The 12,408-nt window shown below is 40.5% G+C and overlaps 1 protein-coding gene across 2 annotated transcripts in view; it reads left to right on the forward strand.

The window, feature by feature from the left end:
- The window catches only part of LOC126175358 (1-phosphatidylinositol 3-phosphate 5-kinase), a 418,246-nt gene that overhangs the window by 341,299 nt on the left and 64,539 nt on the right, over window positions 1-12,408 (forward strand). For both annotated transcript variants that reach the window (XM_049922107.1, XM_049922108.1), the window contains one exon: window positions 1,043-1,219. In XM_049922107.1, coding sequence (XP_049778064.1) covers window positions 1,043-1,219 — 177 coding nt within the window. The remainder of the gene's footprint in view (window positions 1-1,042; window positions 1,220-12,408) is intronic.

Here is a 12,408-nt window from a genome sequence, read left to right on the forward strand (position 1 = left end):
TTCATAGAACATCATGTGTATTACATCTGAAGAACTATTTTTATGGCTTATTGCAATAGGTTTAAAATACTGATAGGCCATTTTTCCTTAATATTCAAGCAATATTACATACTGAAAATGTCCAAAATGTAAAATGAAAAGTTGTAAAGGAGAAACATTTAAAGTTAATTTTTTAACTAACCCTGCTGCCAGTCAGGTTCACTTTTCATCACTGAGCAGGTTACGACAAAATTTTTGGTACAGCATAATTGATCACTTTTGGAACCAAAGTCAGTTTTAAAGCAGATTAATGAGTTTAATTTTTTGTTTGTTGATTGTTATATTTGTGGATATTAATGCATGTTTACAACCAATTTTAAATTGTGGAGTCATCTCATTGACCTTCCTCCTGCTACTCCTCCCATCCCACTCACTCCTTCACCCAGCACCTTCACCCTCCTGCCTATCTTATACATCAGTATCCCATGCATAAATCATGCAAGCACTCACTGTTATACTGCCACCACCATTTCTGTTAGATGACCAAAGATAATCTTCAGAGTTAAATTTTCCAAGAGATCTGTTCCTTTAAGCAAGTATTTTGTCATCCTTTGACCCTTTAATTGTCAGTGGCTCATCATCAAAAGCAACCAGTTGAGTATTGTCTATTTTTAATAGTTCATCTGTTTGCAGCTTATCTTTTTCTCTTCATCATTGATTGATACTTAAAAAGCTGGTTAGAAATTATCCAGGGTGCAAAAATATCAATATAATCATACAAGATCATAGAAGAATGGAAGACGGTGGATGGTTGTCAAATTTGAAAAGGAGGAGAGCAGTGTTTTACATTCATTTGAAATTTAATTGTGGCACTACTACTTCTTCACTCCTGTCGGTCTTCCATTCATGCAGGATGAAAAGTATGTTGTTTCTGCTATGCTACACATGAAAGTGATAAACTGTGGTCTGTACTATCACAGCTTGCATAAAAAATGAAAGATATTTTTTTTTCCATTGTCTACCAGGAATAATACTCATGATTGTTTTGTATCCTTTCTTCCAGATTACATTCGTACATTCACTTGGGACAAGAAGCTGGAGACTATGGTGAAATCATCAGGCATTTTGGGTGGCCAAGGAAAGCTTCCAACTGTTGTTTCACCTGAACTGTACCGTGCTCGCTTTACAAGTGCAATGCATCGTTATTTCCTAGCTGTGCCAGATCGGTGGACTGGTCTGGGTAAGGGACTGGAATGTTAATGGCGTTGTGGTTGCTAGAACTAACAACTGATAATAGGAGTGTGAAAGCTATGATTGCCTACATTTTGTTCATAAACATCTCCACACAGCTGATATGAATTTTCTGGTTTGCTTTAATTATGGGTTTTCTAGTCATGTTTGTTTAAACCATACAGTGATACTTAGTTTAATTGTTCTGTTTCAACAATTATATGTAATCAGTTGTCTATAGAAAATTGTTTCTACCTTGCACATTAACTGAGTCAATATGAAATACAGCTAACAGTGAGAGTGTTTGTTCTGTTAAACAATCAAAAATGTTAATAAGTCAAGTAAAGTAATTATTTGCATGATTTTCATTAATTGTTATGCTTGTAAATTGTGCATTCTCTATAACAGTTATTTTTCTCGTAATAAGGAAAAACATTGTTGCATGTGATAGTTATGAAATAACAATGCGTATGTTGCATGATTCATTCCAAAATGGAATAAAACACCATTCATCAGTATTAATAGCTTAAAAACATATGACTTTATGTAAATAATGTATTTTAAATACTGCAATAAATAAGAAAGTTCTGACTTGTTCGTGACATTGTTTTAAAACCTACATCTACATCTGTACTCTGGAAGTCACCATGTGATACATGGTGGAGAGTTCGGTACATAGTGTTCTGAGATCATAGTCCCTGCTTCTTCCGTATGGTACATGGGAAGAAAAACTTGGTATTCCTCTACATGGGATTGAATTCTCTAATTTTAACACAATGTTCTTTATGAGAGATGCGTACTGGATGAAGTAGCATTTTGCATCATGGGCTCTTGGAATGTTGTGAGTAAGGCTCTCCGTGTTGCACATCATATTTCTTATAATGACTCCGATTGCAGTGGTACACACAATTAAACAATAAGAAACACAAGCTGACAGGTTAAATAATGCCTTTTGCAACTGAAGTGAAAATCTTATTAAGAACAAACACATTTTGCTCTATTCTGAAACACCTTCAGTGGTCAGTGTAACAATATGGCGCATTTGTGGGTTGTGAAGAACCATTCTCATCATGCCATTTTGTGTGCTTTGTTTTGCTATTGTGGGATACATTTGTCTCTCGATTGTTTTGTTATTAGTGGGAGCATCTGCTATTGCTCTGTAAGTGTGTGTGTGGGGGGGGGGGGGGGGGGAGGGCAGGGGAGGGGGGTGTTAAATGTAACTAACGTGTCCTAACTATTATGTGTGTAAATGCTTGCGTTACTATGGTACTGTGTTGCGTGATTTTGGATGCAGATGTTGCCTAGTTTGTGATAGTATTTTGTGGTATCTTGGGAGGTTGTTCTTTCTCTACAATTTGTTTTATTAGTTTAAATAATGTCTGGTTGCTGATATTGGTCTGCTCATTTATTATGTGTTTCTTCTCTATGATTTATTTTTGGATTTGGAAGTTCTCTTGTAGGGTTAGATGTTTCTTGTTACTGCATCTTATTATTGTCATGTCCTTCTCTGTTGTGATGGTGGTTTTGTTGCCGGCAGTGTTCTGCAAATGTTGAATGGCTGGTGCCATATTTCCATGTTCTTTTGAGTTCCTTAAACTTTATTTTAAAAGTTTTGCTGTTCTGCCATAAGTTTAGTACATCACAGCTGTTACACTATAGTTAGTAAATGCCAGGTTTTTGGTACATGTCAGTGTGATCTTTCTTCTTTAGACATTTGTGCATAGAGTTATTGTATTGGTATGCTACTTTTACTCCTTGTTTCTTGAGGATGTTCCCATTTCTGTGTGTTGATTTGTTTCCATATCTGAGTGTGTGAACTGCTGAATAGAATGAACAATCTAATGAATGCAGAATATGGACTGAGGGTAAATCAAAGAAAAATGAAAATAATGAGAAGTAGCAGAAATTAGAACAGCGAGAAACTTAATATCAGGATTGGTCATCGTGAAGCAGTTGAAATTAAGGAATTCTGTTACCAACACAGCAAAATAACCCAAGACGGATGGAGCAAGGAGGACATAAAAAGCAGACTAGCATTGGCAAAGAGGACATTCCTGACAAATAGAAGTTACTTGTATCAAACATAGGCCTTAATCTGAGGAGCAAATTTATGAGTATCTCCATTTATAGCACAACATTGTATGGTAGTGAAATATGGACTGTGGGAAAACCAGAACTGAAGAGAGTCAAAGAACTTAAGATGTGGTGCCACAGAAGAATGTTGGAAATTAGGTGGACTAATAAGGTAAGGAATGAGAAGGTTCTCCAGAGAATCGGCGAGGAAAGGAATCTATGGAAAATACTGACAAGAAGAAGAAGAGTTTTATGAGGTGTGAGTAGAAGTGTGTGTGTGTGTTGACTGCATTTGTTTGTCCATAAGTGTCTTTAGTCTATTATTCTGTGTATCTTCAATGTGTGTATCTGACAAGTAAATTCCATAGTGATCCTTGTCTCCTACTGCTTGCTTTAACATCATCCTTGTGCTAAATGTGGAAACGTGCAGTCTCATTGATCATTATTTCTGATCTGTAATTATGATTTTTTACATAACTGAACATCATTCTGCTTAAATTTATCATCAAAGACGTGTAGGCATATTTGTTCCTGAGGCTCTTTAAAATGTATTAGTTGGTATCTGTAAATCTCTGGTGTGTTACTGGAGCAGTTTGTTGCCAGTGATGGTGTAAGAACCAACAGCAGGTAACTGATATGGAAAAACTAGTACATATGCCCAGAACAATGAATTTTAGTGCTAGCTGTCTAATAACAGCACACTCATTAGAAATGTACTGAAAATAGGCCGTCAGATGGATTGCTATGTTGATAAGTATTTACTAATATAAGATATGTACATATGTAGATTATGTTTTGAAATATTTTATCCCTGATTAAACTTGTTTAGTTAAATTAAAGATCATTGATAGAGATTACAGCCTGCCACAAATGCTGTAGGAAGCTTGTATTTTATTATTATCGGTTTTGGGTAGTTACATGCAGCCACATGTGATTGTTACTCAATTGAAGTTTTTGATGATTTGTCATCTACTGCCGTGCTTTGTAGGATAGATTATATAACATTCAGTTTTTGTTCCATATACCCAGAGATGATTCTCATGGGTGTGGAACATGTCAGGAAGTATAACATAAAACATTTGAATATAATACTTACTACCCTGATCATTTGTCAGGAGACTGTTGAAATAGGTGAATACAATGCTGTAAACTGGAATAGCTAATATTTACAGAATTAACATGCTGTCAGAATGAAACATTGTCATGCACTATTAATAAATTTATCATACACAAAATACCTAATCTTCACTGTCATGACCATGTACTGTCAAAACTGAAATCTAACAGACATTTTTACTTAAGCGGGCTTAACAGACTCTGTTGAGATATTCATCTATGGAGTAGGAGGAGTTGCCTATCAAAAAGTGTTTCAAACTGTGTTTAAATCATGTTTTATCTGAAACCATATTTTTAATGGTTGTTCGAAATTTATTGAAAATGTGTGTTCCTGAATATTGGACCCCTTTTTGGACCAAGGTGGGCGTAAGTGATTTTAGGTCTTTATGGAGATTGTTTTTATTCCTAGTATTGATGCTATGTATTGGGCTATTGGTTGGAAACAGAGATTTATTACTTGCAAGAAATTTCATTAAGGAATAAATATACTGAGAAGCAGTGGTTAGAATACAAAGTTCCTTGAACAGGTTTCTACATGATGATCTTGAATTTACACTGTCAATGATTCTTATCACACGCTTTTGCACCCTAAAAACTTTTGCTCAGTTTGATGAGTTACCCCAGAATACGATGCCTTATGACATAATAGAATGGAAGAAAGCAAAGTATGCAAGTTTTTTTATATTTATATCTCCTACATCTGACATCATTCTCACTGCAAATGCAGACGTGTTTAGGTGCTTAAGCAATTCTGTGGTATGCCCTTCCCAACTGAATTTATTATCGAGTTGTAATCCCAGAAATCCAATGCTGCCATCTCTTCAATTTGCATGTCTTCATATGTTATACACATGCTAGAAAGAAATCTCTTACAGGTTCTGAACTGCATATAGTGGGTCTTCTCAAAGCTTAATGACAGTGAATTAGCTTTGAACCATTTATTAATGTCAGTGAAAATTTGATTAGCAGTCATTTCTTCATCTATACTTGACTTGCTACTTATTGCAATGTGTGTATCATCTGCAAACAAAACAAACTTAGCATTAGGATATGTTATTGAGTTTAATGCTTATTATTTTTGAACTTGGAGTAACACAAAGTCATTAAAACCTAATATGTTTGTTCTATAACTATTATGATGATTATTGAAGAGACAGAAAGTGAATGAGGAATGCATACTTATACGTCTTCAAGTAATCAACTCTTTCATTCTCTGACAACATGAATTTTTGTGGAGTCATTTGTTACCCCTAAAGGCAATGAAGAAAACAGATGTACATGTTGTTTTTGGATGTGTCACATGAACATAGAGTTTTAGAAAAGTGTTGTACTAGTAATGTTTTGTTTCACAGGCAAAGACTTTTTGTTTTGAGAACCATCATTTGAGGCTGACTAAGGAATAATTCTACTGCCACCTGTGTGCATCTAATGTGAGGCTTATGAAGATGAGAGAAATTAGGACTCATTTTTACTTTTTTATTTTAAATTCAGTGCATTAGAATTTGTAAAATTACTTTCATATAGTGTTCATTAAAAAATGACAATCATTCCACTTGGGACCTGTGGAATGGTACATTAGCTTATTTGTTTTAGTTGTAAATATTTGTCATGTATTGTTGTTTCTCTGACATGTTCCACATCCTGGAGGACCTCCTCACTACGGATCAATTGGAATGAAAGTAAATCAAATCTAATACAGAGTCTTATACACGGTCATTTTTCCCTCGCTATTTTTGAGAGTGGAACAGGTAAGGAAATTACTAGTAGTGGTATGTGCTACTCTCCACTACACACCGTATGGTGGCTTGTGGAGTATGTATGTAGATGTAGGTGTAGATCTGGCTAAGACCTGATTTTAAAAAAGGCAAAATCTTTCCCAAAAGGATCAGCAGAGACTTTTTTTGGTCCCTCTTAGTAATTCCCAAACGTTTTACACACTATTGCAGCCTTATTTTAATTAACTTTGAAGCCTACTTCCAAATTTACTCTATTCACTTCTTCCATTTGCTGTTGGAGTTTGTCTGTGTTGGAAGCAGACAATACAGTATCAGTGGCTAAAAAGAGGTTTAAATATGTCCCATAAACAGACATACGGTACATTTTCCCACTATACAGACCTGAAAATTTTCTCTGGGCTGATGAGAATAGCTTTTATGACATTAACTCTCCTTGCCTGACATTTTTCCATCATCACCCTGATAAAATCTGATGGAAATTATAGCATTTCCATATATGTTTTCAGAATAATAATATTGGTTTCCCATAGGTTGTATGTACAAATTTTATTCTATATGTGTCAAAAGCTTTATCATAAACTATGAATGCCAAACCTAGTGCTAATTCCTACTCGCTGCCCCAGTCCCTAATTTTGTCCACCACTTTTAAATGATACAAAACACTGTATCCACTACAAAACCCAGCTTTATTTGCATGGCTAAAATCAATTTTTTTCTGTTTGTTGTTGATAATTTTGGCGAACATCTTGAGCATTAAGATGAGGAGGCAAATAGGGCTATAGTTTTTTATTTTCTCTTGTCTATGTTTTCTTCATTCTTTACTGATCTGAATTGATTCTCTTCCAGAATTTTCTTTGTATCTCCTCAGATTTTGTTAAATGGATTTACAAATACATGCATCAAAAAAAGTTTTGCATCACCTCAGTTCCGAGAGTTCCAGAACCTGTACTGAAAATTGGAATAGAGATCAACATCATTTCCACCATTTTTATTGCTCATGAAAACCAGACATTGCATGTTGTACCACCATACAGTGAGACCTTCAGAGGTAGTGGTCAAGATTGCTGTACACACTGGTACCTCTAATATCCAGTAGCACATCCTCTTGCATTGATGCACTCCTGTACACCTGTATTTGTCATGGCATACTATCCACAATTTCGTCAAGGCACTGTTGGTCCATTTTGTCCCACTCCTCAACGGCCATTCGGTGTATATCCCTCAGAGTGATTGGTGAGTCACGTTGTCGATAAACGTCCCTTTTCAATCTACCCCAGGCATTTTTGATAGGGTTCATGTCTGGAGAACATGCTGGCCACTCTAGTCAAGCAATATCATTATCCTGAAGGAAGTCATTCACAAGATGTGCACGATGGGAATGCGAATTGTCATCCATGAAGATGAATGCCTCATCAATATGCTGCCGATATGGTTGCACTGTCGGTATGGCATTCACGTATCTTACAGCCATTATGGCGCCTTCCATGACCACCAGCAGTGTATGTTGGCCCCACATAATGCCACCCCAAAACAGCAGGGAACCTCCACCTTGCTGCACTCGCTGGACAGTGTGTCTAAGGTGTTCAGCCTGACCGATTGCCTCCAGACACGTCTCCAATGTTTGTCGGGTTGAGGGCATATGCGACACTCACCAGTGAAGAGAACATGATGCCAATCCTGAGTGGTCCATTCAGCATGTTGTTGGGCCCATTTGTACGGCAGTGCATGGTGTTGTGGGTGCAAAGATTGACCTCGCCATGGGCGTCGGGAGTGAAGTTGCGCATCATGCAGCCTATTGCACACAGTTTGAGTCGTAACACAACGTCCTGTTGCTGCACGAAATGCATTCAACATGGTGGCATCACTGTCAGGGTTCCTCCGAGCCATAATCCGTGTGTAGCAATCCTCCACTGCAATAGTGGCCCTTGGGCGGCCTGAGCAAGGCATGTCATCAACAGTTCCTGTCTCGCTGTATCTCCCCCATGTCTGAACGACATCGCTTTGGTTCACTCTGAGATGCCTGGACACTTCCCTTGTTGAGATCCCTTGCCAGCACAAATTAACAATGTGGACACTATCGAACCATGGTATGGTTGAACTACAGACAACACGAGCCGTGTACCACCTTCCTGGTAGAATGACTGGAACTGATCAGCTGTTGGACCCCCTCCGTCTAATAGGAGCTGCTCATGCATGGTTGTTTACATCATTGGGCGGGTTTAGTGACATCTCTGAACAGTCATAGGGACTGTGTCTGTGATACAATATCCACAGTCAACGTCTGTCTTCAGGAGTTCTGCGAAGCAGGGTGATGCAAAACTTTTTTTGATGTGTGTAGTTTTCTTTAATTCACCATTTGCTATCAAGTTCGTGTTATAATTTGCTTGAAACTCTGGCCTTGTCTTTAATAATTGGCTTGTTCCATTTTATGATTTCTTTCCTATTGCCTTCCTTGTAACTCCCTATTCTTCAATAAATTTTCATTATCTACATTTTGATGTGTCTGTTTACTCAGCATCAAAAATCTAGGAAAAGATAGATTGCTGCTTACTGTAAAGATGACATGTTAAGTTGTAGAGAGGCACAATTAAAAGACACTTACACATAAGGTTTCAGCCACGCCTTCTTCAGAACAAGAAAAACACGTAACGTTCATTCACGCAAGCAAGCACACGTCACATACACTTGACTGCCAACTCCATCAGCTCGGGTTAGATTGCAACTGTCACATGGTATTGAAGCAGCAATGTGGAGGGGGCAGGAAAAGGGAAAGGATAGCAGTGTATAGGTGGTGGTGGGGGGGGGGGGGGGGAATGGGAGGGGGGGGGGAGAAGGGTGCTGCCTGGCAGTGTGTGCAGGAACTAGAATCTCAACAATCAAAGCTATTGGTTGGAGGTGCTGGTTAATGAGGTTTGAAATTATCTCAGTGGGGGCACAACAACCACCCACAGTGGCTCATCCAGGATTGTTGAGCTTGTCGATTTTGTGAAGCATATAGAAGGTGGGTGTGTAGGGTGTCATAGAGTTGGCGAGGGAAGTAGATTCATGGAAGAGTTTCTGGGCATGGCCTAAGATTTTAAGGAGGGATTGGAGTTTGTTTTGGACTTCTGGGATGGGATCACTCTGGCAGAGTTTATAGGTGGAGTAGTCAGATAATTGGTGGAGTCCTTCCTCCAAGTAGTCACTCCAGTTCATAACTGCAGTGGTGGAATCTTTGTCTGCAGGTAGGATGATAAGGTGAGGATTTGTTTTGAGGTTGTGTGTGGATATTCTTTATTCCGATGAAGGATTGGTTTTCTGAGGAAGGGATCTGGGGAGTATGGTGAGGCTAAGTTGGAGATAAGGAATTCTTGGAAGATGACCAGTGAGTGGTTGGAAGGGAGGGAGGATCACAGTTGGATGGTGGTATGAACTGGGGGATGCAGGGTTCAGTGTTGGAATTAGGTTGGATTTGGTTGGAGGGACTGTGGCAAAGAAGTGTTTCCGTTGCAGAGATTGGGAGAAGGAAAGTAGGTCTTTGACAAGTCCAGCATGGTTAAATTTTGGTGAAGAGCTTCACAAAATCCACAAACCCAACAATCTCGTATGCCCCATTGAGGCTGGTTGCTGCTTTCATACTGAAAGAATTTTGGCCCTCATTGACCAACACCTCCAACTGATTGCCTGTAATGTAGCCTCCTGTCTGGAAGATATCAACCACTTCCTTCACTGACTCTCCACCACCCCTTTTCCTCGTGGGTTCCTACTGATCACTGTTGATGACACCTTCATATACACTAACATTCCTCATGCCCATGATCTTACCACTACTGAACACTACCTTTCCCACTGCCTCATTCCTCATACACCTTACTAACTTTATCCTAACCCACAACTGCTTATTCTTTGAAAACAAAGTACACAAATAAATCTGTAGTGTAGTTGGGACGCTCAGTGGCACCCTCCTTTCCTAATCTGTTTATGGGCCATCTAGAGAAGACCTTCCTAGTCTCCCAAATCTAGCCAGACCCTCAGTCTAATTCAGTTTAATTATGATATCTTCATGATCTGGACTCAGGACCAAGACACCCTATCTATATTCCTTCACAACCTCAACAGCTTCTCTTCCATCCACTTCATCCAGACCACCTCAACCCAGTGTGCTGCCTTCCTAGGTATTGACCACATCCTCTCTGATAGCTTCATCTGCGCCTCTATTCATATTAAACATACCAGCCACCAACAGTACCTACATTTCAATGGCTGTCACCATTTCATACCAAAAAATCCCTCCCATACATCCTGGCCACCTGGGGATGACTCATCTCCAGTGACAAGAACTCACGTGCCCAGTATGCTGAGGGTCTCACCGAGGCTTTCCAGACAGATACTATCCACCAGACCTATTCCACAAACAGATCTCATGTGCCATTTACAGTCACACCCCTAAATCCCCCCACCACCACCCTCAAGAACTAGCCACAAAGGAGTGCCCACTTTGTCTCCCAGTACCACCCCAGACTGGAACAACTGAACCGTGTACATCACTCTGATTACCTATTATCATGCCTTGAAATGAGGGACATCCTATCCGAGGTCCTTCCCACCCCTCCTAAAGTGGTGGTCTGCAATCCACCCAAACTGCATTACTGCATTTACTAGGCAGTCTTGTATTTTAATAACTGTTTAAATTTTGTGTCGAATTGTTTGTGCTCTCTGTAGATTAGTTCAGACGTTCTTTGCACAACAGTTTTTAGCATGGATAGGGACTGCAACTGCTTTGTTCGGATGCAGGCTGAGTTGCCATCCCTTCACTCCCAGCTTCAGGCAGTGTTGGCTTCGGTCACACAGCTTGAGGCTGTTGCCAATGGGCACCACTGTGGGGGTCCGGACGGGGGTTTGTCGGGGACGGCCAGCACGTCCCACGCATCCCCCGATCGGACTATGGTTGTGGCTGCCCGGGATACTGCCCACATTGAGGCTGACCCCGCACCCATGGTAGAGTGGGAGGTGTGGCAGGGGGCGAAAGACATTCCGGAGGGCTGAACGGAAGGCCTCTCCAGTTTGTGTGACAAACCGGTTTCAGGCTCTGTCTCCGTCTGATACTGATCTTCGGCCAGACATGGCTGCTTGTCCTGTTCCAGAGGTTGCCCCTCAGTCTGTAAGATCCAGGTGGTCGCAGAGGGTGGGCCTACTGGTAGTTGGGAGCTCCAACGTCAGGCGCGTAATGGGGCCCCTTAGGGATATGGCTGCAAGGGAGGGGAAGAAAACCAATGTGCACTCCATGTACATACTGGGGGGAGTCATTCCAGATGTGGAAAGGGGTCCTTCCGGATGCCATGAAGGGTACAGGGTGCACCCATCTGCAGGTCGTCGCTCATGTCGGCACCAATGATGTGTGTCGCTGCGGATCGGAGGAAATCCTCTCTGGCTCCCGGCCGCTATCTGTTTTGGTGCAGACTACCAGTCTCACTAGTGGGATGAAAGCAGAGCTCACCATCTGCTGCATTGTCGACAGGACTGACTGCAGACCTTTGGTACAGAGCTGAGTGGAGGGTCTGAATCAGAGGCTGAGACGGTTCTGCGACTCTGTGGAATGCAGAATCCTTGACTTGCGCCATAGGATGGTGGGGTTTCGGGTTCTGCTGGATAAGTCAGGAGTCCACTACACACAGCAGGCAGCTACAGGGTAGCAGGGGTTGTGTGGCATGGACTGGGTGGTTTTTTAGGTTAGACGGCCTCGGGCAAGTACAGAAAGGGCAACAGTCTCAAAGGGTGCGGGGCAAAGTCAGGACATGCAGGGACCAAGCAGCATTCGGTATTGTAATTGTAAACTGTCGAAGCTGCGTTGGTAAAGTACCGGAACTTCAAGCATTGATAGAAAGCACCAAAGCTGAAATCGTTATAGGCATGGAAAGCTGGCTGAAGCCAAAGATAAATTCTGCCAAAATTTTTACAAAGACACAGACGGTGTTTAGAAAGGATAGATTGCATGCAACCAGTGGTGTTTGTTGCTGTTAGTAGTAGTTTATCCTGTAGTGAAATAGAAGTGGATGGTTCCTGTGAATTATTATGGGTGGAGGCTATACTCAACAACCGAGCTAGGTTAATAATTGGCTCCCTTTACTGACCTCCCGACTCAGCAGCATTAGTGACAGAACAACAGAGAGAAAATCTGGAATACATTTCACATAAATTTCCTCAGCATGTTATAGTCTTAGGTGGAGATTTCAATTTACCAGATGTAGACTGGGTCACTCAGATGTTTAGGATGAGTGGTAGGGACAGAGCATCA

The sequence above is a fragment of the Schistocerca cancellata genome, chromosome 3 (genome assembly GCF_023864275.1).
Source record: "Schistocerca cancellata isolate TAMUIC-IGC-003103 chromosome 3, iqSchCanc2.1, whole genome shotgun sequence".
In the NCBI taxonomy this organism is placed as follows: Eukaryota; Metazoa; Arthropoda; class Insecta; order Orthoptera; family Acrididae; genus Schistocerca; species Schistocerca cancellata.